Below are 24,104 nucleotides of genomic sequence, written 5' to 3'. Positions count from 1 at the left end.
TGTGCATTTCGAAGGACTTGGGCAACTCGAGCAGGACAATGAGACACCACACACGTCCAGAATTACTACAGAATGGCTCCAACATTCTTCCGAGTTTAAACACTTCCGATGACCACCAAACTCCCTACTCTGTAGGAATCAGCATGGGTTTCGAAAAAGACGGTCATGTGAAACCCAGCTCGCGCTATTCGTCCACGAGACTCAGAGGGCCATAGACACGGGTTCACAGGTAGATGCCGTGTTTCTTGACTTCCGCAAGGCGTTCGATACAGTTCCCCACAGTCGTTTAATGAACAAAGTAAGAGCATATGGACTATCAGACCAATTGTGTAATTGGATTGAGGAGTTCCTAGATAACAGGACGCAGCATGTCATTCTCAATGGAGAGAAGTCTTGCGAAGTAAGAGTGATTTCAGGTGTGCCGCAGGGGAGTGTCATAGGACCGTTGCTATTCACAATATACATAAATGACCTGGTGGATGACATCGGAAGATCACTGAGGCTTTTTGCAGATGATGCTGTGGTGTATCGAGAGGTTGTAACAATGGAAAATTGTACTGAAATGCAGGAGGATCTGCAACGAATTGACGCATGGTGGAGGGAATGGCAATTGAATCTCAATGTAGACAAGTGTAATGTGCTGCGAATACACAGAAAGATAGATCCTTTATCATTTAGCTACAAAATAGCAGGTCAGCAACTGGAAGCAGTTAATATCATAAATTATCTGGGAGTACGCATTAGGAGTGATTTAAAATGGAATGATCATATAATGCTGATCGTCGGTAAAACAGATGCCAGACTGAGATTCATTGGAAGAATCCTAAGGAAATGCAATCCGAAAACAAAGGAAGTAGGTTACAGTACGCTTGTTCGCCCACTGCTTGAATACTGCTCAGCAGTGTGGGGTCCGTACCAGATAGGGTTGATAGAAGATATAGAGAAGATCCAACGGAGAGCAGCGCGCTTCGTTACAGAATCATTTAGTAATCGCGAAAGCGTTACGGAGATGATAAATAAACTCCAGTGGAAGACTCTGCAGGAGAGACGCTCAGTAGCTCGGTACGGGCTTAGAAGATATAGAGAAGATCCAACGGAGAGCAGCGCGCTTCGTTACAGAACCATTTGGTAATCGCGAAAGCGTTACGGAGATGATAAATAAACTCCAGTGGAAGACTCTGCAGGAGAGACGCTCAGTAGCTCGGTACGGGCTTTTGTCAAAGTTTCGAGAACGTACCTTCACCGAAGAGTCAAGCAGTATATTGCTCCCTCCTACGTATATCTCGCGAAGAGACCATGAGGATAAAATCAGAGAGATTAGAGCCCACACAGAGGCATACCGACTATCCTTCTTTCCACGAACAATACGAGACTGGAATAGAAGGGAGAACCGATAGAGGTACTCAAGGTACCCTCCGCCACACACCGCCAGGTGGCTTGCGGAGTATGGATGTAGATGTAGATGTAGATGTAGACATGAACATTATTGAGCATATCTGAGATGCCCTGCAACGTGCTGTTCAGAAGAGATGTCCACCTCCTCGTACTCTTACGGATTTATGGACGGCCTTGCAGGATTCATGGTGTCGATTCCCTTCAGCAGCAGCGCGGGGTAGCCGCGCGGTCTGGGGCGTCTTGTCACGGCCCGCGCGGCTCCCCCCTTCGGAGGTTCGAGTCCTTCTTCGGGCATGGGTGTGTGTGTTGTCCTTAGCGTAAGTTACTTTAAGTTAGATTAAATAGTGCGTAAGCTAAGGGACCGATGACTTCCGCAGTTTGGTCCCATAATACCTTGCCACATGTTTCTAACTTTTTTTTCACCCCAGCACTATTTCAGACATTAGTCGAGTCCAAGCCACGTCGTGTTGCGGCACTTCCGCATGCTCGAGGGGCCCTACACGATATTAGACTGGTGTACTAGTTTCTTTGGCTCTTCAGTGTATTAAATACTGGTACGTTAATAACCGGTGTAACCGCCAGAATATTGAATACAAACACGCGAATGTGCATGCACTGTGTTGTACAGGTGCCGGATGTCAGTTTGTGGGATGGAGTTCCATGTCTGTCGCACCTGGCAGGTCGATACGGGGACGGTTAATGCTTGTTATGGAAGACGCTGGAGTTGACGTACGATAGCGTTCCATACGCGCTTGATAAGAGAGAGGTGATCGAGAAGACCGAAGCAACATGTCGACACTCTGTAGTGCACGCTCGGTTAACAGCGGTACGTGGGCGAGCGTTATCCCGTTGGAAAACACCCCCTAGAATGCTGTTCATTAATGGCAGCACAATAACATTTTTTTTTTCATCAGTCTACTGACTGGTTTGATGCGGCCCGCCACGAATTCCTTTCCTGTGCTAACCTCTTCATCTCAGAGTAGCACTTGCAACCTACGTCCTCAATTATTTGCTTGACGTATTCCAATCTCTGTCTTTCTCTACAGTTTTCGCCCTCTACAGCTCCCTCTAGTACCATGGAAGTAATTCCCTCATGTCTCAGCAGATGTCCTATCATCCTGTCCCTTCTCCTTATCAGTGTTTTCCACATATTCCTTTCCTCTCCGATTCTGCGTAGAACCTCCTCATTCGTTACCTTATCAGTCCACCTAATTTTCAACATTCGCCTATAGCACCACATCTCAAATGCTTCTATTCTCTTCTGTTCCGGTTTTCCCACAGTCCATGTTTCACTACCATACAATGCCGTACTCCAGACGTACATCCTCAGAAATTTCTTCCTCAAATTAAGGCCGGTATTTGATATTAGTAGACTTCTCTTGGCCAGAAATGCCTTTTTTGCCATAGCGAGTCTGCTTTTGATGTCCTCCTTGCTCCGTCCGTCATTGGTTATTTTACTGCCTAGGTAGCAGAATTCCTTAACTTCATTGACTTCGTGTCCATCAATCCTGATGTTAAGTTTCTCGCTAATCTCATTTCTACTACTTCTCATTACCTTCGTCTTTCTCCGATTTACTCTCAAACCATACTGTGTACTCATTAGACTGTTCATTCCATTCAGCAGATCATTTAATTCTTCTTCACTCTAGGATAGCAATGTCATCAGCGAATCGTATCATTGATATCCTTTCACCTTGTATTTTAATTCCACTCCTGAACCTTTTTTTTATTTCCATCATTGCTTTCTCGATGTACAGATTGAAGAGTAGGGGCGAAAGGCTACAGCCTTGTCTTACACCCTTCTTAATACGAGCACTTCGTTCTGGATCGTCCACTCTTATTATTCCCTCTTGGTTGTTGTACATATTGTACACTCCTGGAAATGGAAAAAAGAACACATTGACACCGGTGTGTCAGACCCAGCATACTTGCTCCGGACACTGCGAGAGGGCTGTACAAGCAATGATCACACGCACGGCACAGCGGACACACCAGGAACCGCGGTGTTGGCCGTCGAATGGCGCTAGCTGCGCAGCATTTGTGCACCGCCGCCGTCAGTGTCAGCCAGTTTGCCGTGGCATACGGAGCTCCATCGCAGTCTTTAACACTGGTAGCATGCCGCGACAGCGTGGACGTGAACCGTATGTGCAGTTGACGGACTTTGAGCGAGGGCGTATAGTGGGCATGCGGGAGGCCGGGTGGACGTACCGCCGAATTGCTCAACACGTGGGGCGTGAGGTCTCCACAGTACATCGATGTTGTCGCCAGTGGTCGGCGGAAGGTGCACGTGCCCGTCGACCTGGGACCGGACCGCAGCGACGCACGGATGCACGCCAAGACCGTAGGATCCTACGCAGTGCCGTAGGGGACCGCACCGCCACTTCCCAGCAAATTAGGGACACTCTTGCTCCTGGGGTATCGGCGAGGACCATTCGCAACCGTCTCCATGAAGCTGGGCTACGGTCCCGCACACCGTTAGGCCGTCTTCCGCTCACGCCCCAACATCGTGCAGCCCGCCTCCAGTGGTGTCGCGACAGGCGTGAATGGAGGGACGAATGGAGACGTGTCGTCTTCAGCGATGAGAGTCGCTTCTGCCTTGGTGCCAATGATGGGCGTATGCGTGTTTGGAGCCGTGCAGGTGAGCGCCACAATCAGGACTGCATACGACCGAGGCACACAGGGCCAACACCCGGCATCATGGTGTGGGGAGCGATCTCCTACACTGGCCGTACACCACTGGTGATCGTCGAGGGGACACTGAATAGTGCACGGTACATCCAAACCGTCATCGAACCCATCGTTCTACCATTCCTAGACCGGCAAGGGAACTTGCTGTTCCAACAGGACAATGCACGTCCGCATGTATCCCGTGCCACCCAACGTGCTCTAGAAGGTGTAAGTCAACTACCCTGGCCAGCAAGATCTCCGGATCTGTCCCCCATTGAGCATGTTTGGGACTGGATGAAGCGTCGTCTCACGCGGTCTGCACGTCCAGCACGAACGCTGGTCCAACTGAGGCGCCAGGTGGAAATGGCATGGCAAGCTGTTCCACAGGACTACATCCAGCATCTCTACAATCTTCTCCATGGGAGAATAGCAGCCTGCGTTGCTGCGAAAGGTGGATATACACTGTACTAGTGCCGACATTGTGCATGCTCTGTTGCCTGTGTCTATGTGCCTGTGGTTCTGTCAGTGTGATCATGTGATGTATCTGACCCCAGGAATGTGTCAATAAAGTTTCCCCTTCCTGGGACAATGAATTCACGGTGTTCTTATTTCAATTTCCAGGAGTGTATATGACCCGTCTGTTCCTATAGCTTACACCTCTTTTTTTCAGAATTTCGAACATTTTGCACCACTTTACGTTGTCTAACGCTTTTTCCAGGTCGACAAATCCTATGAAAGGGTCTTCATTTTTCTTTAGCCTTGCTTCCATTATTAGCCGTAACGTCAGAATTGCCTCTCTCGTCCCTTTACTTTTCCTAAAGCCAAACTGATCGTCACCTAGCGCATTCTCAATTTTCTTTTCCATTCTTCTGTATATTATTCTTGTAAGCAGCTTCGATGCATGAGCTGTTAAGCTGATTGTGCGATAATTCTCGCACTTGTCAGCACAATAACTCATATCACTAGATTAACGTACAAATTAACAGTCAGGATGCGTAGGATAACCGCGAGGGTGCCTCCGATGTGACACGAAATCGCATCAACGACAATAGCTGCAGGCTCTAAGTCCAGTGTGTGGAGCACACATACAGGCTGGTTGCAGACCCCCAGCTGGCTTCCTTCTAACCAACACACGGCTATCACTGGCGCCGAGGCAGAACCTTTTTCATCAGAAAACACAATACACGTTCACCTTTCCCTCCAATGAGCTCTCGCTTTGCTCTTTTGAAGTTCCAAATGGCGGTGGTTTGAGGTCAGTGAAACGCATACTGCAGGGCGTCTGGCTCGGAGCTGTCCTCGAAGCAAACGATTTGGAACAGTTAGTAGTGTCACTATGGTGCACAACTACTGCTCAGATTGCTGGTTCAGATGCAGTAGGATGCACCAGAGCCATACACCGAACACGATGGTCTTCCCTCTCGGTAGTGCCACGTGGCCGTCCAAAGCCCGGTCTTCTTGCGAGTGTACATTCTCGTGACCACCGCTGCCAGCAATCATGTACAGTCGCTACATTCCTGCCGAGTCTTTCTTCAGTATCGCAGAAGGAACATCCAGCTTTTCGTAGCCCTATTACACGACCTAGTTCATTCTCAAGTGCTGATAATGGCGATTTCGTCGTCTTAAAAGGTTTCTAGACTAACATCAACCCACCACGTCCAGTCTAAAAGGTAACTAACGCTCACGACCGTTACAGCGTGTATTTCAAGCAAATCTAATTTTCATCCTCATAATGGCGCTTCTAGCACCGCTCTTTTGCGACTGGTGCGAAATTTAAACAGACATCATCTTTAAGATGTAGAAACACGCTTATCAACTTTCGTTTATGCCGCACAGCTCCGTCTTAGCGTCGTGATTTTTTTCTGTCAGTGTATATAACATTATCTGACAAATCAGGCATTGTCCGGGTATTAATTCTACCAATTTTCTGTTGCAAATGAAAACAAAAAAAAGAACTGTGTTTGTAGAGAAGTATCGAAAAAACATCATTTTTTCATTTTCACACGTTGTAATTATCAAACAGTCGTACAAATGAATATGCATGATGTGCATATTTATAAGTACAGTATTCAAATTAAAAAACGTGATTCCAGACAGTTTCAGTTCGCTGGGCACTTCGCGTGTGTACCACGAAATTTTGTAAACGTCTCCATGGCAACGCCTCTTCATAGCTCTACAGACGACTATCGTACTCGCCCACAGCCGTTTGCGCTTCGAAGATGAAACCTGTCCAAAGCTCTGACAGATGTCACGGATTTTCCTGAAGCTGACTTGATTGTAGAAATGTCTTAGTAGTCAAGAATGGCTTTTTTCACGTATCTCAGTGTTCATAATGTCATATCTGTTGAACTACGTGTCGTAAACTGAAGTATTTGTGTAGGTACGAGGGTGAGTCAAATGAAGACCTTAAATTTGTAGTAACAAATCGAAATTTCGCGCCGTCATCCTGTAAGTTGGTAAACGTGCTACAAACTGCGTGCAGAATGGCTTGTAGGTGGCAGCATAGTGCAGATGCACACATACCGTCGCAATATCGGTATAAAAATGGCCGCCCCACTTGCGACTTGCACCAGGGAAGGACAGCGTTCTGTTATTCGGTTTTTGCGTAGTGAAGGTGTGAAACCTATTGAAATTCATCGAAGAATGAAGGTTCAGTACGGTGATGCATGTTTGTCACAGCAGCAAGTCTACGAATGGAGTAGGAAGTTCGCAAATGGTGTGACTTCAGAGGAAAACGCTCCTAGTCCAGGTCAGGCACAACGAGTTGTGACACCACGGAATATTGCAGCAGTTGAAGCCATAGTGAAGGAAAACCGCAGAGTGACACTGAATGACACTGCAGCATGTTTACAGATTAGTCGTGGGTTAGCACACCATATTGTGCATGATGTGCTCCAGATCCACAAAGTGTCTGCGAGAGGGGTGTCACGACAGCTGACTCCTGAAATAAGAGAACGACGTGTTGATGCTTGTGAAGAACTTCTTCGGCACTTTGAACGAGAAGGTGATGGTTTCCTTGCAAGAATCGTTACTGGGGACGAAACCTGAGTTCACTTTCACCAACCGGAAACGAAGAGAGTGATCAAGGAATGGCGCCATTCCTCATCACCAAAACAAAAGAAGTTTCGAAGAGAACCCTCAGCATGGAAGGTTATGATGACTCTCTTTTGGGACGAAAAAGGCGTCATTTTGGAGCATTGCATGCCTAGAGGGACCACTGCCACCAGTGCATCATACACAGATCTCCTAAAGAATCATCTGCGGCCTGCAATCAGATCAAAGCGACGTAGATTGCTGTCAGCAGGTGTCCTTTTGCAACATGACAATGCAAGGCCCCACACTGCCCGTACAACAGCAACAATCACAGACCTGCATTTTGAGTGTCTTCCTCATCCACCATACTCACCAGACCTTGCCCCAAGTGATTTCCATATGTTTGGACCACTCAAAGACGCAGTGGGAGGAAAGAAGTTCCGTTCTGATGCAGAAGTACGCCACGTGGTGCATGAGTGGTTGCGCGGACTACCAAAAGAATTTTTTTCTAAAGGAATTTATACACTCTGTAAGTGCTGGAGGACTTGCATGAACGTGGGGGAGATTATGTTGGAAAGTGATTCAGCTTTGTAATACTTCTGCACAATAAATAATATTTAAAAAAATATTTAAGGTTTTCATTTGGCTCACCCTCGTACATTCAGCGACATATATGGATACCATCAGCGAAATATCTGGTAATTAGAGTTAGTAGCAAAGAAGTAATACGTTACGTTAAAACGTTATGCACCGAGCGAGGTGGCGCAGTGGTTAGCATACTGGACTCGCCTTCTGGAGGACGACGGTTAAAACCCGCGTCTGGCCATCCTGATTCAGGTTTTCCGTGATTTCCCTCAATCGCTTCAGGCAAATGTCGGGGTAATTCCTTGGACAGGGCACGGCCGACTACCTTTCCCATCCTTCCGTAATCCGGTGGGACCGATGACCTCGCTGTTTGGTCCCCTCTCCCAAATCAACCAACCAAAACGGTACACATGATGCAGCTGTTTTTCACTCATCACAGTGTTTATAACGTCATATCTCTGATCTATGTGTCATGCAACGATATAATTTTGTATGTACATTCAGCGGCATATGTGGATATTGTCTGAAAATGTGTCGCAAATAGTTATTGGAAAAGAAACACGGTAACAGATTTAAACGTCATGCAGAATGCGCCAGTTTTTCACCCATCTCAGTGTTTATGATGTCATACCCCCTGAACTATGATAGGTAAGTGGTTCTTAACCCCATAGTGGTTGTTGTCTGACAGTAAGGAATTTGGCTGAAAAGTCTGATTGAAATCGGACTTGTGAATTTGGAGGAGGTGTGGAACACACACACACACACACACACACACACACACACACACACTTTTTTAAAATATATATGGATTTATTTTTACAACTATATAAGTATTGATTAAATATTTATTGTTGATTTTATTCCGGTATTTTACTCTTTATTGCACAAAATCAAAAACAGTGTGACTTTTTTAACAATAGGCGTAAACGTAATGTGAGAGAGGCTTGCCATGCCATTTCCACCTGGCGCCTCAGTTGGACCAGCGTTCGTGCTGGACGTGCAGACCGCGTGAGACGACGCTTCATCCAGTCCCAAACATGCTCAATGGGGGACAGATCCGGAGATCTTGCTGGCCAGGGTAGTTGACTTACACCTTCTAGAGCACGTTGGGTGGCACGGGATACATGCGGACGTGCATTGTCCTGTTGGAACAGCAAGTTCCCTTGCCGGTCTAGGAATGGTAGAACGATGGGTTCGATGACGGTTTGGATGTACCGTGCACTATTCAGTGTCCCCTCGACGATCACCAGTGGTGTACGGCCAGTGTAGGAGATCGCTCCCCACACCATGATGCCGGGTGTTGGCCCTGTGTGCCTCGGTCGTATGCAGTCCTGATTGTGGCGCACACCTGCACGGCGCCAAACACGCATACGACCATCATTGGCACCAAGGCAGAAGCGACTCTCATCGCTGAAGACGACACGTCTCCATTCGTCCCTCCATTCACGCCTGTCGCGACACCACTGGAGGCGGGCTGCACGATGTTGGGGCGTGAGCGGAAGACGGCCTAACGGTGTGCGGGACCGTAGCCCAGCTTCATGGAGACAGTTGCGAATGGTCCTCGCCGATACCCCAGGAGCAAGAGTGTCCCTAATTTGCTGGGAAGTGGCGGTGCGGTCCCCTACGGCACTGCGTAGGATCCTACGGTCTTGGCGTGCATCCGTGCGTCGCTGCGGTCCGGTCCCAGGTCGACGGGCACGTGCACCTTCCGCCGACAACTGGCGACAACATCGATGTACTGTGGAGACCTCACGCCCCACGTGTTGAGCAATTCGGCGGTACGTCCACCCGGCCTCCCGCATGCCCACTATACGCCCTCGCTCAAAGTCCGTCAACTGCACATACGGTTCACGTCCACGCTGTCGCGGCATGCCACCAGTGTTAAAGACTGCGATGGAGCTCCGTATGCCACGGCAAACTGGCTGACACTGACGGCGGCGGTGCACAAATGCTGCGCAGCTAGCGCCATTCGACGGCCAACACCGCGGTTCCTGGTGTGTCCGCTGTGCCGTGCGTGTGATCATTGCTTGTACAGCCCTCTCGCAGTGTCCGGAGCAAGTATGGTGGGTCTGACACACCGGTGTCAATGTGTTCTTTTTTCCATTTCCAGGAGTGTAGACGCATTCCGCCAGAACTGATCCTTGGAGAGCGAGTTCGAAAATTAGCGGAGTGATAGACGACATCTCGCGAGCTAAGGGGTTTTTCGCGATAACGAAGCTTTTTTTACTTTTAGCTTTACGTTAAACATAAAAAAGCATGAAGCGTGATGTCAGACGATTACAGGATTTACGAGACCAAGATGAAGAATTCTTGACTTTGCATCTTTATCAGTGAAATTTCTTTTCTGCCATACAAACTGCGACTTACTCCCAGATAAAAACAAGAAGTACAGAATTTGTTTCTTTAATTGCAGACTATGGCCGCAAACAAAATTGTCGTCAGGCTATCAATTTCGTTCCACAACGATCATCTTCAGATCTAATTATAACGGACATTATCCTAATGTGATTAAACCAAAGTGGCATCGTCAGTAGACATGAACAAAATTGGCTAGCATCATCTAACAGATATAAAACACACATTAGAGAAAGTTTTTTATCACCTCGGTTCCGAGAGCTCCGGAACCTGTACAAAAAACTGGAATAGAGAACAACATAAACATCATTTCCGCCCTTTTTATTGTTCATGAAAACCACACATTGCATGTTGTATCACCATACAGCGAGACCTTCAGAGGTGGTGCTCCAGATTGCTATACACACCGGTACCTCTAATACCCAGTAGCAAGTCTTGCAGTGACTTGTATTCGTCGTGGCATACTATCAACAAGTTCGTCAAGGCACGTGGCCGAGGGGTTCTAGGCGCTTCAGTCAGGAACCGCGCTTCTGCTACGGTCGCAGGTTCGAATCCTGCCTCGGGCATGGATGTGTGTGATGTCCTTAGGATAGTTAGGTTTACGTAGTTCTAAGTTCTAGGAGTCTGATGACCTCAGATGATAAGTCCCATAGTTTTTAGAGCCATTTGAACCATTTCATCAAGGCACTGTTGGTCCCGATTGTCTCATTCCCTCAGAATGGTTGGCGGGTCATGTTCATAAACAGCCCTTGTCAATCTATCCCATACATGCTCGATAGACATATTACCCCAAGTTTAATTATATGTAAGTGAGAAGAGTGGCAAGTACGGGGCTTCTAATTAAAATCTGACGCCGGGAATAGTTGAAGTGCGGTACTTGAAGATACATATAATAGTTTAACTGTGCAATGTTGCAAAAATCCATCTTGTGAATACACTACGGTTCAATATTTGTTAAAACTACCGTAGTGGACCTCCACCCCCCCTCTTCCCCCGTATTTTCCGTGCGATATATGTATATAATGTGTACAACACGCATCAAAGGTATTAGTCGGAGCCTCGTCCGTTATATAATAAACATTTTCTAAATTTACCGTGCAGTTATATATTTTATGATAAAAGTTGCTTTCAGTGTGCTTAAATATGGCATGAACGTTAACATTAGGTTATGCTATGGGTCATTCACATACGTTGGCTTTACGAACTCTCAACCAAATTACCTTCTTTCAACATAACCTAGACTTCGGGCTACGCTACACAGCCTAAATTTTGGGGAGGGGGGGGGGGGGCGTAACATACAAGTGCTGTTGCCTGGTAAACATGTGTGAAACTTTCCTCAGAACAAATTAGCTTCTTGGTTCATTTCTTCGACGTAAATAATTTATACATCAAAGTAAGAGACGTAAGGTCCCTAGAACGAAGTAGGAACGTCGGCCAATAAACGGCGCTGAACGTTCAATGCTACTTTTAGTTGCTACTTGCGACATCTAATTGTGGTTGAAATCACAGCCAGATACCTTAAAGTTGTTACTGTGAAAACTACGACTTCTCACTCATTGTGATTTGTAACAAATACGTGATTTCTGGCCCACCTCTCGACATTTTACTATAGTGGACTGGCTGCTAGCAATGTTCTGGCTGCCCTCTGCGTGGTGAATGTGGTAAAATGTGTGGACGCCTTTGCGCGTGTCACTATCTCTTGTATTTTGTAATACACTCTACGACAAAAAAGTACTATGCACCACGAAGGAATTATCCGAATGGCACAGAAATCAGTAGATATGACGTAAGATGTTCAGACAAACAAATGATTAGAACTTCAGAAAAAGTGAGCAAGTCAGTACATGCTGGTCCACTTCTGGCCCTTATGCAAGCAGTTATTCGCCTAGACATTGACTGGATGTCTTCTCGTGCCAAATTCTGTCCAATTACTGCGTCAGATTAAAAAAAAAAAACTCGAGCTGGTTGGAGGGCCCTGCCAATAACGCTCCAAAAGTTCTCAATTGGTGGAGATCTGGCAACCTTGCTGACCAAGATATGGTTTGGCAAGCACAAGCACGAACAGTAAAAACTCTCGCCGTGTGCGGAAGGGCATTATCTTGCTGAACTGTAAGCCCAGGATGGCTTGCATGAAGGGCAACAAAATGGGGCGTAGAATTCCGTCGACGTACGCTGTGCTCTAAGGGTGTCACGGTTGACAAATGCCGCGGATGACAACCAAAGGGGTCTTGCTATTAAAATAAATTGCACCCGAGATCATCGCTCCTGATTGTCGGTCCGTATGGCGGGTGACGGTCATGTTGGTAACTCATCGCTGCTGGGGCGTCTCCAGACACGTCTTTGCTGGTCATCATGGTATGGAACCTCACTGACTGGTATACAATTCCCGCTTCGAACTGAGTCCCATCGACCAGCGAGGACATGTCTGGAGATGCAAACGACAGCGCTGGGATACCAACTTGCCTGTCGCGTGCCATACGGCGCCACAACCGTGAGTGATCATCTGGAATGCCATTTCATTCTATAGCAGGACCTCATCCGCGGCACACTTACAGCACAGCGGTACTCGACGATATTCTACCCCCTGTTTTGTTGCTCTTCATGCAAGGCCATCCTGAGCTAACTTTTCAGCAAGATAATGCCTTCCTAAATTGGCGAGAGTTTCTACTGCTTGTCTTCGGGCTTACCAAAGCCTACCTTGGCCAGCATGGTCACCAGATCTCTTACCAACAACGTTTGGAGTACGAGGATAATCCTAAAAGTAAGCTCGCTTTTTTTTTATAAGTACAGAACTCTGTTTGTGTGGCAGTTGGTCACACTGTTATGAAGAATGCTTCACGCACTGTGTGTAAACATGCGCACTCCACGCTGAGACGCTCAGTCTTGGCTTGGCAGCCGTTGAGAATGGAGCTCCCGTTGGATGTTACCGCCAAGTGCGAGTTGCGCGCAGTTATTCGGTTTTTGAACGCAAAGGGCACTGCGCCGATTAAAATCCATCGCCAATTGACGGACGTGTATGGTGAGTCGTGCATGGATGTCAAAAATGTTTGTAAGTGGTGTAGAGAGTTTGCAGCTGGTCAGACCGAAATCCACGACGAACAAAGGAGCGGGAGAGCGTCAATTTCTGAGGAGAGAGTGTTGAAGGTTGAGCAAAGCATGCGTGAAGATCGGCGGATCGCCCTGGATGATCTCTTCACGTTGGTTCCTGAGGTTTCCCGAAGAACCGCTCATAGAATTTTAACGGAAAAATTGAACTACCGGAAAGTGTGCTCAAGATGGGTGCCACGCACGCTGACGGAGGACCACATGCGGCAACGAGTTGATGCTTCCCGCACATTTCTTCACCGCCTTTCAGCCGAACAGGACAACTTTCTGGACTCAGTTGTCACGGGTGACGAAGCCTGGCCATACCACTTTACACCTCAGACCAAGCAACAATCACGCCAGTGGTGGCATCCTTCTTCGCCAAAGCCGCGGAAGCTCAAACAAACACAGTTTGCCAGTGAAGTCATGACAACCTTTTTTTTTTTTTTTTTTTTTTTTTTTTTTTTTTTTTTTTTTTTTTTTTTTTTTTGATCGGTAAGGGGCGTTGTTGGTCGACTTTATGCCCACTGGGACCACAATTAACACTGACAGGTACTGTGAGTCTCTGAAAAAACTCAAACGGGCAATTCAGAACCGGAGAAGAGGAATGTTGAGCAAGGGCGTACACATTTTCCATGACAACGCTTGCCCACACATCCCTCGGCAAACCGTTGCTCTCCTGCAACACCTACCCACCCTATAGTGCTGACTTGGCACCCAGTCACTATCACCTGCTCCCTAAGTTAAAAAAGCATTGGCCGGAAAGCGATTCAGCTCCGACGACGAAGTGAAAGAAGAAGTTCATAACTTTCTGAACAGCATGGCGGCGAGCTGGTATGACATGGGCATACAAAAACTGCCACAGCGTCTACAAAAATGCATCGACAGAAATAATGATTATGTCGAAAAATAGGTAAATGTTCAAGCTGTAAATTAATGTAAACCATTGTACAAATAGACAGGTCTATGTACTTATAAAAAAATAGGAGACCTTATTTTTGGGATTACCCTCGTATTATGGGAAGGGCCTTCCAACCGACTCGGGATTCTGACAACTAATGCACCAGTTGGACAGAATTTGGCACGATATCCCTCAAGATGTCAATTTCAAGCCGAGTGACTGCTTACATAAGGGCCGAAGATAGATCATCGTGTTACTGACTTGCTCAATTTGTGAAGCTCTTTCTCTTGAATAATACCTCCAATTTGTCTGAAATTGTAATCATTTGTTTATGTGTACATGTATGTTACATCTACCGATGCCAGCCCCATTCAGGTAATTCCTTCTTTGTGCGACGTATTTTCTTTTGTCTTAGATTGTATGATTAGAAAATAGTGGTAATCTTGCGAGTCATTCTTTTGATATCAGATTCATGGTTAAAGTATCACTGGTTGGTAGACGCTTCACGATAGCCATGTGGACCTTAGCGTGAAGTTAGATAAGACTGTTTGGGCAAGGTAGCCTGATCTCAAAGGAAGCAAGTATTTCTTGGAGTCAGACTTTCATTCCAAGCGCCCACTGAAGTGATTTGGTATATTCAAATGGTGACCACGTGCTATGGACTTAACATAATACGAGGGTCACTCCAAAAGAAATGCACAACACTTATTTTCAAAAATCCCACCTTTATTCCACATCTTTGCTACTCGTGGAAGTCATAGAAACACTCTTCTCGCTTGTGCTCCAATTTAAACTGTTTCCACAAATTACATTGTCATAGTACTCCATCAAGGTGTCTCTTGCATTTGATGTGCGCTTCAAGCAACGTGCAGTGTTATAGTAGTTCAAACGTGCTGGTTCTGACTTACACCACCCAGGTATATCGGTCTTAGTATCGGGGTGGCGTAAGACAGCTGAAGGAGACATTCTGTCTTTCAAGAATGTATCAACACACTGTAAAAGTACCGAAGGTATCTGAAATAAACCTGATGTAAAAAAAGAGCATTGTACAGTTCTTTTAGAGTGACTCTTGTATAAGTTAACACACGGCCACTGAGTTCTCTTCATCCATTTGCTCAGGAAGGTGCTGCCTCACCCGCTTACTTCTGAACAAGCAGAAATCTTTTGGGAAATAGGCGTATGGTTTCCGCACCCTAAGCTTGCCTCCATGTGGTAGTAACTGACAAATTTGTCTGAAGAGACACACACTTGAAGCTTAAAATGTAATTTGAGCTCTTTAATGACACAGTTGTTTTTCTAATTCAAATATTGAAGTCGCGCTGAAGTAAATTTTTAATTCACATTACCTTACGAGCCCACACGTCCCATTTACACTTTCCATTTACTCTTGGAAAACCACCTTGTACAAATAAGTACACTCACACTGTATGGCAGTGTGCGAAGGACAATGCGTTATGCCCTTGGCATCTGGTCAGTCCCTGTGGCTCAGCACGAAATGTTCTGGGCCGGACGGGATCAAAACGCAGTCCCCAGCTTTGATGACGGTGGTGGGTTGCGGCCGGCAGGACGATATTGAACAGCAGCAGTGCATGCCCAGCTAGATGGATCAGGCTCGAATCCCAGACCACCAGGAAGGAGCAAGCAGACAGCGAAGTCTGTTACTGAAGACAAGGTCTGTTAGTGACATCTTGCTGGCTCATTTTGGCTCGAATACTGGTACGGACCTTGCCTAATGACAATCGGCCGGCCAGGACTAAGACTCCGGATTTGGCGATGTATACATCTAGCCAGGTCCACTAACATTTCTGAGGCAATAGCGGTTTTGCTCATCAATTCAGGGGGTGAGGCCAGACCATTGAGCAACCACGACACCAGTGGTCTAGTTTTCCCGTCATAACAGCAACTCTACAGCCCCGGTAGCACTGTAATAGGGTCACTATTTGTCCTTTCAGAAGCACTAGGTGGCGACTACGCTATGTCTGTGTACTGAATACGTATTCTTGCGCCAGTGCACCGACGTAGATGTTGAGGTGTCCCGCAACGCATCTACATCTACATACATACTCCGCAAGCCACCATACCGTGCGTGGCTGAGGGTAACCTGTACGATTACTAGTCATTTTCTTTACTTTTGCACTCGCAAACTGAGCGAGTAAAAACCGACGGTTTATATGCCTCCGTATGACTCGTAATTTCTCATATCTCATCTTTGTGGCCCTTATATGAAATGCATTTTGGAGGCAGAAGAATCGTTCTGCAGTCATCTTCAAATGTTGGTTCTCTAAAGTATCTCATTAACGTTTCTCGGAAAGAACGTCGCCTTCTCATCAGGGATTCTTATCTGAGTTCCCAAATCATCCCTCAGATTTGCATGTTGTTTGAACCGACCGGTACCAAGTCTAACAGCCTGCCTGTGAATTCATTCGATGTCTTCCTTTAATCTGATCTGGTGCGGGTCCCAAACACTCGAGCAGAGCTAAGGAATGGGTCGTACTACTGTCCTACATAAGGTCTTCTTTATAGATCAACCACACTTTCCTAAATTTTCCCCAACTAAGCAATGTCGACCATTCACCTTCCCTAACACAATCCTCACATGCTTGTTACATTTCATATAGCTTTGCAGCGTTACGCCCAGATATTTAAACAACATGATCGTGTGAAGTGGGACACTACAAACGCTGTATTCGGACATTACAGGTTTGTTTTTCCTACTCATCTGCGTTAACTTTCATTTTTCAACCTTTAGAGTTAGCTGCCATTCATCCCACAAACTACAAGTTTTGTCTAAGTAATCTTGCGTCCTCCTACCAAAAAAATAGTTCTGAGCACTATGGGACAACTTCTGAGGTCATCAGTCCCCTAGAACTTAGAACTACTTAAACCTAACTAACCTAAGGACATCACACACATCCATGCCCGAGGCAGGATTCGAACCTGCGACCGTAGCGGTCGGGTGGTTCCAGACTGTAGCGCCTAGAACCGCTCGGCCACACCGGCTGGCCGTCCTCCTACAGTCACTCAACGAAGACACTATCCTATACACCACAGCATCACCAGGAAAAAATCGCAGATTGCTGCTCCCCCTGTCCATCAAATCATTTACGTGTATAAGGAATAATAACGGTCCTATCACACTTCCCTGGAACACTCGTGACGACACTCTTGCCTCTGACGAACATTCGCCGTTGAGGACAACGTACTGGGTTCTAGCCACTCACATATTGGGAACCTATTCTGTGCGGTCGTACCTTTGTTAACAGTCTGCCATGGGGCAATGCGTCAAATGCTTTTCGGAAATCTGGGAACATGAAATCTGCCTGTTGTCCTCCATCCATAGTCCGCTCTCTGTGAGGTTCAAATGGTTCAGATGGCTGTAAACACAATGAGACTTAACATCTGAGGTCATCAGTCTCCTAGACTTAGAACTACTTAAACCTAACTAACTGAAGGACATCACACACAGCCATGCCCGAGGCAGGGTTAGAACCTGCGACCGTAGCCGCAGCGCGGTTCCGGACTGCGCCTAGAACCGCTCGGCCACAGCGGCCGGCTCCGCAGGATGTAATGTGAGAAAAGAGCAAGTTGAGTTTCGCACGAGCGATGCTTTCTAAAACCTATGTATTCAAGATTACTGTAGCAAACCAATGGTAAGAATATCGGCCTGTAATTTTGGGGGTCCATTCTTGTACCATTCTTTTATACATGCGTCACCCGTTCTTCTATCCATTCTTTTGGGGGTTTTGCGCTGTTGAGGGATTCGCAACTGAAATGGAATTCTAGCCAGACCTGACTTTTTTGTTTCCCACTCTTTCAGTTGTTTCTCTACGCCAGGGATGCCTATTGGTATGGCTCCATGCAAGAGTCTGAGCGATAGTCAAACGATGGAACGTTTGTACAACACCGACCTTATGACTCGGTTTTTCTGAATCAGTCACAATCCTCGTCCACTTCGCCAAGCGGAACCGTGGCGCAACAGAGTTAACCAGAAACTAGAGGTAGCGGATCGTTTCGTAACAGTGCTCATCATACAGAGGAACTGAAATGAGACTGTGTGTGCCCCAGGAGCGGTCCTGGCGAACCGGCTGAGCGAGGTGGACGACTGGACGGTGCTGCTGGTGGAGGCGGGCGGCGACGAGACGGAGATCTCCGACGTGCCGGTGCTGGCCGCCTACCTGCAGCTCAGCAAGCTGGACTGGCAGTACAAGACGGAGCCCCAGGGCACCGCCTGCCTCGGTAAGTCTCCTGCTGGCTGCTCTATCGAGCCAAGAGGTCCCAGTGAACGTCTGCCCTAACTCGACTGTCCGTTGCTACTAGATCTACAACTTAGCTTCCGCCGTTTTTTCTCGAGGTTCGGGGCTTTACTGTGAAAAACTTACAAAACAAAAGATGCATAGTATTGCTCATTGAAGCATCCCCAACTCTTTGTTTTTTTTCCCTTTATTGTTATTTTCATACCTGTACAATCAGGTAGGCTGTCAGCGGCATGCTACGCCGCTCTTCAGCCATAGAGTTGACAACGATATAACACAGAATGGAGATCTAGAATAAACACAGTGACGGGCAAAAATAGTGGACACAGAAATACAAAAAAACACGGAGCCGTTCACACTCAACGATAACGACACTGAAAACATGTTGACACGGCGCACGTAACACTGATGAATCCGATGGCACAAGTGAACGTATGAGCGTGACGGTGGACACTAAAAACACAAAACGACGGCACACACGCGAGACACCGATGGCGATGATCTCCGGCGCGCGAATGTCCACAGAGCGTGTACGAGTCCGGGGACCTGCCAAGAGGGGCAGAAGGGGGAGTGGGAGGGAGAGGGGTGAGCAAGGATGCCAATGGCGGGGGAGACGGAAGCAGGAGATGGAGGAAGGGCTGGAGGCGAAGCCCGGGGGAGGAGTGGGGAGAAAGGGAGGGAAGGGGGAGAGAAGGGAGGGAGGGTGCCCAAAGGAACAAACACAAGAAGAGGGAGGGAAGATAAAAGTTGGTAGGAGGGGTAGATGGAGGGGAGGAGGGCATCATCAGGGAGGGGGAGCTGGCGGAAGCCATCTTGGGAGAGGGTAAGGAGGGTGGAGAGATGGAGAGCAGGTGGGACGTGGGAATACAGGCGCGGAAGCGGGCGGGGGTGGGAGAGGACCCCAACTCTCTTGTGGTTCCGTTTTTAGGTACTCCACGTCGACGTCTGCTCGTAGATACGTATCGTCTGTAGGTTTTGCGGCTTTACTTCCCGACGTGACAGCGACGACTCTCCGATGAGGTGCGGGCCTCGTGTTTTACTGTTACTGCGAGTCTTGTAAATATCATTTTGTTTAGTAATTCGGCAGGCTAAAACTCTCCCCTTTTATAATTAAGACAGCCTGCGCCACCTTTCGGAGGGAGTGGGGACGTCAAAGAGTCACGAAAGTTCATATTAAGCAGTCCGTAAAACACGTAGACGTTCACTTCAGTAAGCGTGTGAGTTAATGCCTACGCTTTCCGCTCGATGGTGCTGACTTACTGCTGAATAGCTTTGGTTCCGTAAAACCCTCACTGATTAGTACTAGGTAAATGAAATAAGTACAACACTCTTTTATTTCACTTTCACTCTGTATTCAAGGATTAAGATGGTGATGGATGATGGTCTATTTAATAGGTTCCTAGCCTGGAGGAATCTAAATAGTCTGCAAATGCCGATATGCACGCGCTTTACGTCCAGATTCGCAACTAACGGCACACGACACTTTCAAAAGTCCACACGATAATATCTGAATACCGGTACCTCTGAATTCACTCGTATCAGCAGATAATTTGAGTTTCTGTAGTCTATATGTCCGTAAAGTTCCAGTCTAGCACTAAAGTCCTAAAATCCCCTTAATACTCCGTTGCTACAAACAGTCAGAGTCGTACACTACATCACTTTTAATCTCCGTGATATTCTAACAGTTTATCGTGAATCTTAACACGATAAAGTCCGATCTAATTATTGTCTCGATGACTGATACGGGTTCCCCGCCGTTTAACGAAACAATCAAGGAAAAAAGGGCGGCAATAATGACGATCAGGCTTTTTTGTAGGTTTTTCATCACAAGAGTTTAACGTCACTGCCTTCCCCATGACGGAGCTTCCGTGGCTTTGCTGTACTTAGACGTTAAACTACTTGCTGATATACTATAATTTTGATCTGCAGTTACCGAACTCTGATTCTACACTATTTTCCCCTCTAAAAATTCTATACTTAAATTTAAATTATTCTTTCTATAGCTTTTGTCACTGTAAACTGAACCGAGGTGTTACACCATCGCTGGCCACTACATTCTCCCACCTTGCATACGAATCCGTGGCGGAAGAACTGGGCGTCTTTTGTGGGCATCCATGAATCGATTCAATTTTGCACTTGTTCATATGATCGGAAGTGCTGGTAAGCCAGACTGTATGCCAATCATCGAAAAAGGTGGTAGTTAGAGAGAGCAACGTATGGAGAATACGGCGGGTGGGATAGGACTTCTCATTTCTACGTTTCCATGTGTATTTTGACGGGTTTTGCGACATTGGGTCGAGCACTGACCTGCTGCAAAATTACCTTTACGTGTCTATCGGTGTATTGTGGCCGTTTGTGTTTCAGTGCTGGGCTCGGACACATCAATTGCTTTCGATAATGATGTCCTGTGACTGTCTTCGTCTGTCTCAGTAGCTACGAAAACGTTCTGTCTTCCCCCGCCATGCCGATCTTCGACATGAAAATCACCGTTCTTAAGGCGTTGAAAACATTCTCTGTACGTTCTTCCACTAATAGTTCTCTAACCATTGGTCTTACTCAGCATTTTAAGAGCCACAGCCGCAGATTTCTTCATGTTAAAGCAGAAAATTAAAACTTCCCGCAAATGGCGAGAAATGGGTACGTAAGTTGACGTACTTAATCGAGAATAACCTTATGATGCAATCACAAATCGACTAATATTTTAATGGTATGTTTACAGATGCCTAAGCTGATTGTATTACACCTATGGCCAACCACCTGAACCCCACTTTCCGCTACTGCCGTCTATTACAAAACGGCGGAAGCAAAGTCGTAGACCTAATAGATGGGATACTCCTATTCTAGGAAGGAATCATTTCGTTACTATCCAACTCCATTTCTTTGGCTCACCAGTCTTCTGACTGGTTTGTTGCGGTGTGACACGACTTTATCTCCTGCGACTTCTTCTTCTTCTGTGCCAGTCTCTTCGCACCAGCGCAGCACCTTCGTCCACCATCTGCAGTTGTTTGTTGTGTATATTCTACGTCTCCAACAAGGTTTGCTCTCTATGACTTCTTCTATTACGACACTAGTTATTCCCTGACCTTTTAACACATGACCAGTTATCCTGTCTCTTCCTCGCAAGGAAACTGCATGCCCTAGAACACTAAGAACCGCTCGCAAGTATTCTTAGAACATATATCGTTCTTCCTAAAAACAATGGTATGAGCTATTCGCGTGCAAAACTGACCGTCTTACCATTTAAATAATCATCTATTCAAATTCTAAGAGAGGAAAGAAACAAAATATCGATATAACAGGACCAGAAAGACACATATTTCAATGTCGAATCTTATTTCCCCCTTGATTAAAATAGTTATGCTATCTGAACAAAAACTATTTCTACTGACATGGTAGTATTGCACAACTATTCAAACTGCAAGTATGGGATTTCAATGAAGCGGTTACAGCAAAATGGATCAGTATACATCTGAGTAAATCCACTTTTTCAAATACAACTACACTTTTGCATTGAAGCAGTCCAATAGCAAACGCCACACTAATTCAAACGAGGATATATGTATGTCAGTATCGCAACCGTACTGTAACATAAGCGTGTGTTTCCGTGCAGAAAGTTGACTGTATAGGATACAGTGACGTCTGGAAACTTTACTTGTGGTTTTTTACATGAAAGTCTTACAAAATCAACGACCTTTCTCACATAGCGCTTATATTACGTAAAAAAGTACATATCAAGAAACTGCCAATATTTTGTGTCCTATTCGGTGAATTTTTGATGGTATTTATATCAATATTTTGTTTCTACGCGCTGCCAAAGTTCCTCTCGGGGACCTTGAATACGTGACCATTCAAAGGTATCCCGTGGTAAGCCGCGTAGTTTTGCTCGCGAATGGCTCAAATCACAGTTTTTGGTATGAGCAATTTATGTTCTAATAACAATTTCGTGAGGTTCTGAGCGTTCGAGTACACGCACTTCCCTTGTCAACGTTTTCCATACGTTTCTTTCCTCGCCCATTCAGCAGAGTATTTCATTTCTTAACTTGGCAGTTCACTGTGTTTTCAGTCCCGTTCTGTGACATTATATCTCAGCTGCATCGATTCTTCTCTTTCCCACTTTATCTACTGTACATGATTCACTTCCGCACAGTCTGCTGCTCCAGTCGTACGAACTTGTACATTTCTTTCTCAAGTTAGAAGCCTATAATTCGCTGTAATACACTACTGGCCATTAAAATTGCTACACCACGAATATGACGTGCTACAGACGTGGAATTTAACCGACAGGAAGAAGATGCTGTGATATGCAAATGATTAGTTTTTCAGAGCATTCACACAAGGTTGGCGCCGGTGGCGACACATACAACGTGCTGACATGAGGAAAGTTTCCAACCGATTTCTCATACAAAAACTGCGCGATTGCGGTTTAACGCATCGCAAAATTGCTGCTCTCGTTGGTTGAGATCCAATGACTGTTAGCAGAATATGGAATCAGTGGGTTCAGGAGGGTAATACGGAACGCCGTGCTAGATCCCAACGGCCTCGTATCACTAGCAGTCGAGATGACAGGCATCTTATCCACATGGCTGTAACGGATCGTGCAGCTACGTCTCGATCCCTGAGTCAACAGATGGGGACATATACAAGATAATAACCATCTACACGAACAGTTCAAGGACGTTTGCAGCAGCATGGACTATCAACTCGGAGACCATGACTGCAGTTACCCTTGACGCTGCATCACAGACCGGAGCGCCTGCGATGGTGTACTCAACGACGAGCCTGGGTGCACAAATAGCAGAATCCAGGTTCTGTTTACAGCATCATGATGGTCGCATCCGTGTTTGGCGACATCGCGGTGAACGCACATTGGAAGCGTGTATTCGCCATCGCCATACTGGTGTAACACCGGGCGTGATGGTATGGGGTGCCATTGGTTACACATTTCGGTCACCTTTTGTTCGCATTGACGGCACTTTGAGCAGTGGACGTTACATTTCAGATGTGTTACGACACGTGGCTCTACCCTTCATTCGATCCCTGCGAAACCCTACATTTTAACAGGATAATGCACGACCGCATGTTGCAGGTCCTGTACGGGCCTTTCTGGATACAGAAAATGCTTGACTGCATATTCCCGAGATCTCTCACCAACTGAAAACGTCTGGTCAATGGTGGCCGAGTAACTGGCTCGTCATAATACGCCGGTCACTACTCTTGATGAACTGTGGTATCGTGTTGAAGCTGCGTGGGCAGCTGTACCTGTACACGCCATCCAAGCTCTGTTTGACTCAATGCCCAGGCGTATCAAGGCCAGAGGTGGTTGTTCTGCGTACTGATTTCTCAGGGTCTTTGCACCCAAATTGCGTGAAAGTGTAATCACATGTCAGTTCTAGTAGAATATATTTGTCCGATGAATACCCGTTTATCATCTGCATTTCTATTTGGTGTAGCAACTTTAATGGCCAGTAGTGCAGAATTGTTTTGGCGAGAAACTCTGTGTGCCTGAGCTTCTCTGATTCTTATATCATCCTTGCTTCATCCGACATGCATTGTGCTTCCAAGGCAACAGAATTCCTTCACTTTGTCTTTTACTTCCTTTGTTTACTCCAGATCTATATTCTTTGGATAGTGGACTGTTAACTGCGTTCAGCACGCCAGCAATTCTTCCTCGCTTCCCAAAAGTGCCTAGATCATCAGTGAATGACAAAATAGATGTCCGTTCACCTTCAATTTTAATTCTGTTTTTGTATCTTTATTTTACTCCCTTCATTGATTCTTTGACATACATTTTGAACATTGGAAGAGAAAGAAGGCGTCCAGTACATACGTCCTTT

The 24,104-nt window shown here is 46.4% G+C and overlaps 1 protein-coding gene across 1 annotated transcript in view; it reads left to right on the top strand.

Annotated features, from left to right (window-relative positions):
- The window catches only part of LOC126100808 (glucose dehydrogenase [FAD, quinone]-like), a 319,968-nt gene that overhangs the window by 204,664 nt on the left and 91,200 nt on the right, over window positions 1–24,104 (top strand). Inside the window, exon 3 of the mRNA XM_049911441.1 lies at window positions 18,083–18,253. Within this exon, the coding sequence (XP_049767398.1) occupies window positions 18,083–18,253 (171 nt within the window). The remainder of the gene's footprint in view (window positions 1–18,082; window positions 18,254–24,104) is intronic.

The sequence above is a fragment of the Schistocerca cancellata genome, chromosome 9 (genome assembly GCF_023864275.1).
Source record: "Schistocerca cancellata isolate TAMUIC-IGC-003103 chromosome 9, iqSchCanc2.1, whole genome shotgun sequence".
NCBI classification, from domain to species: Eukaryota; Metazoa; Arthropoda; class Insecta; order Orthoptera; family Acrididae; genus Schistocerca; species Schistocerca cancellata.
The sequence above is the reverse complement of the archived record's forward strand: the minus strand, read 5'-3'. Positions and strand labels throughout refer to the sequence as shown.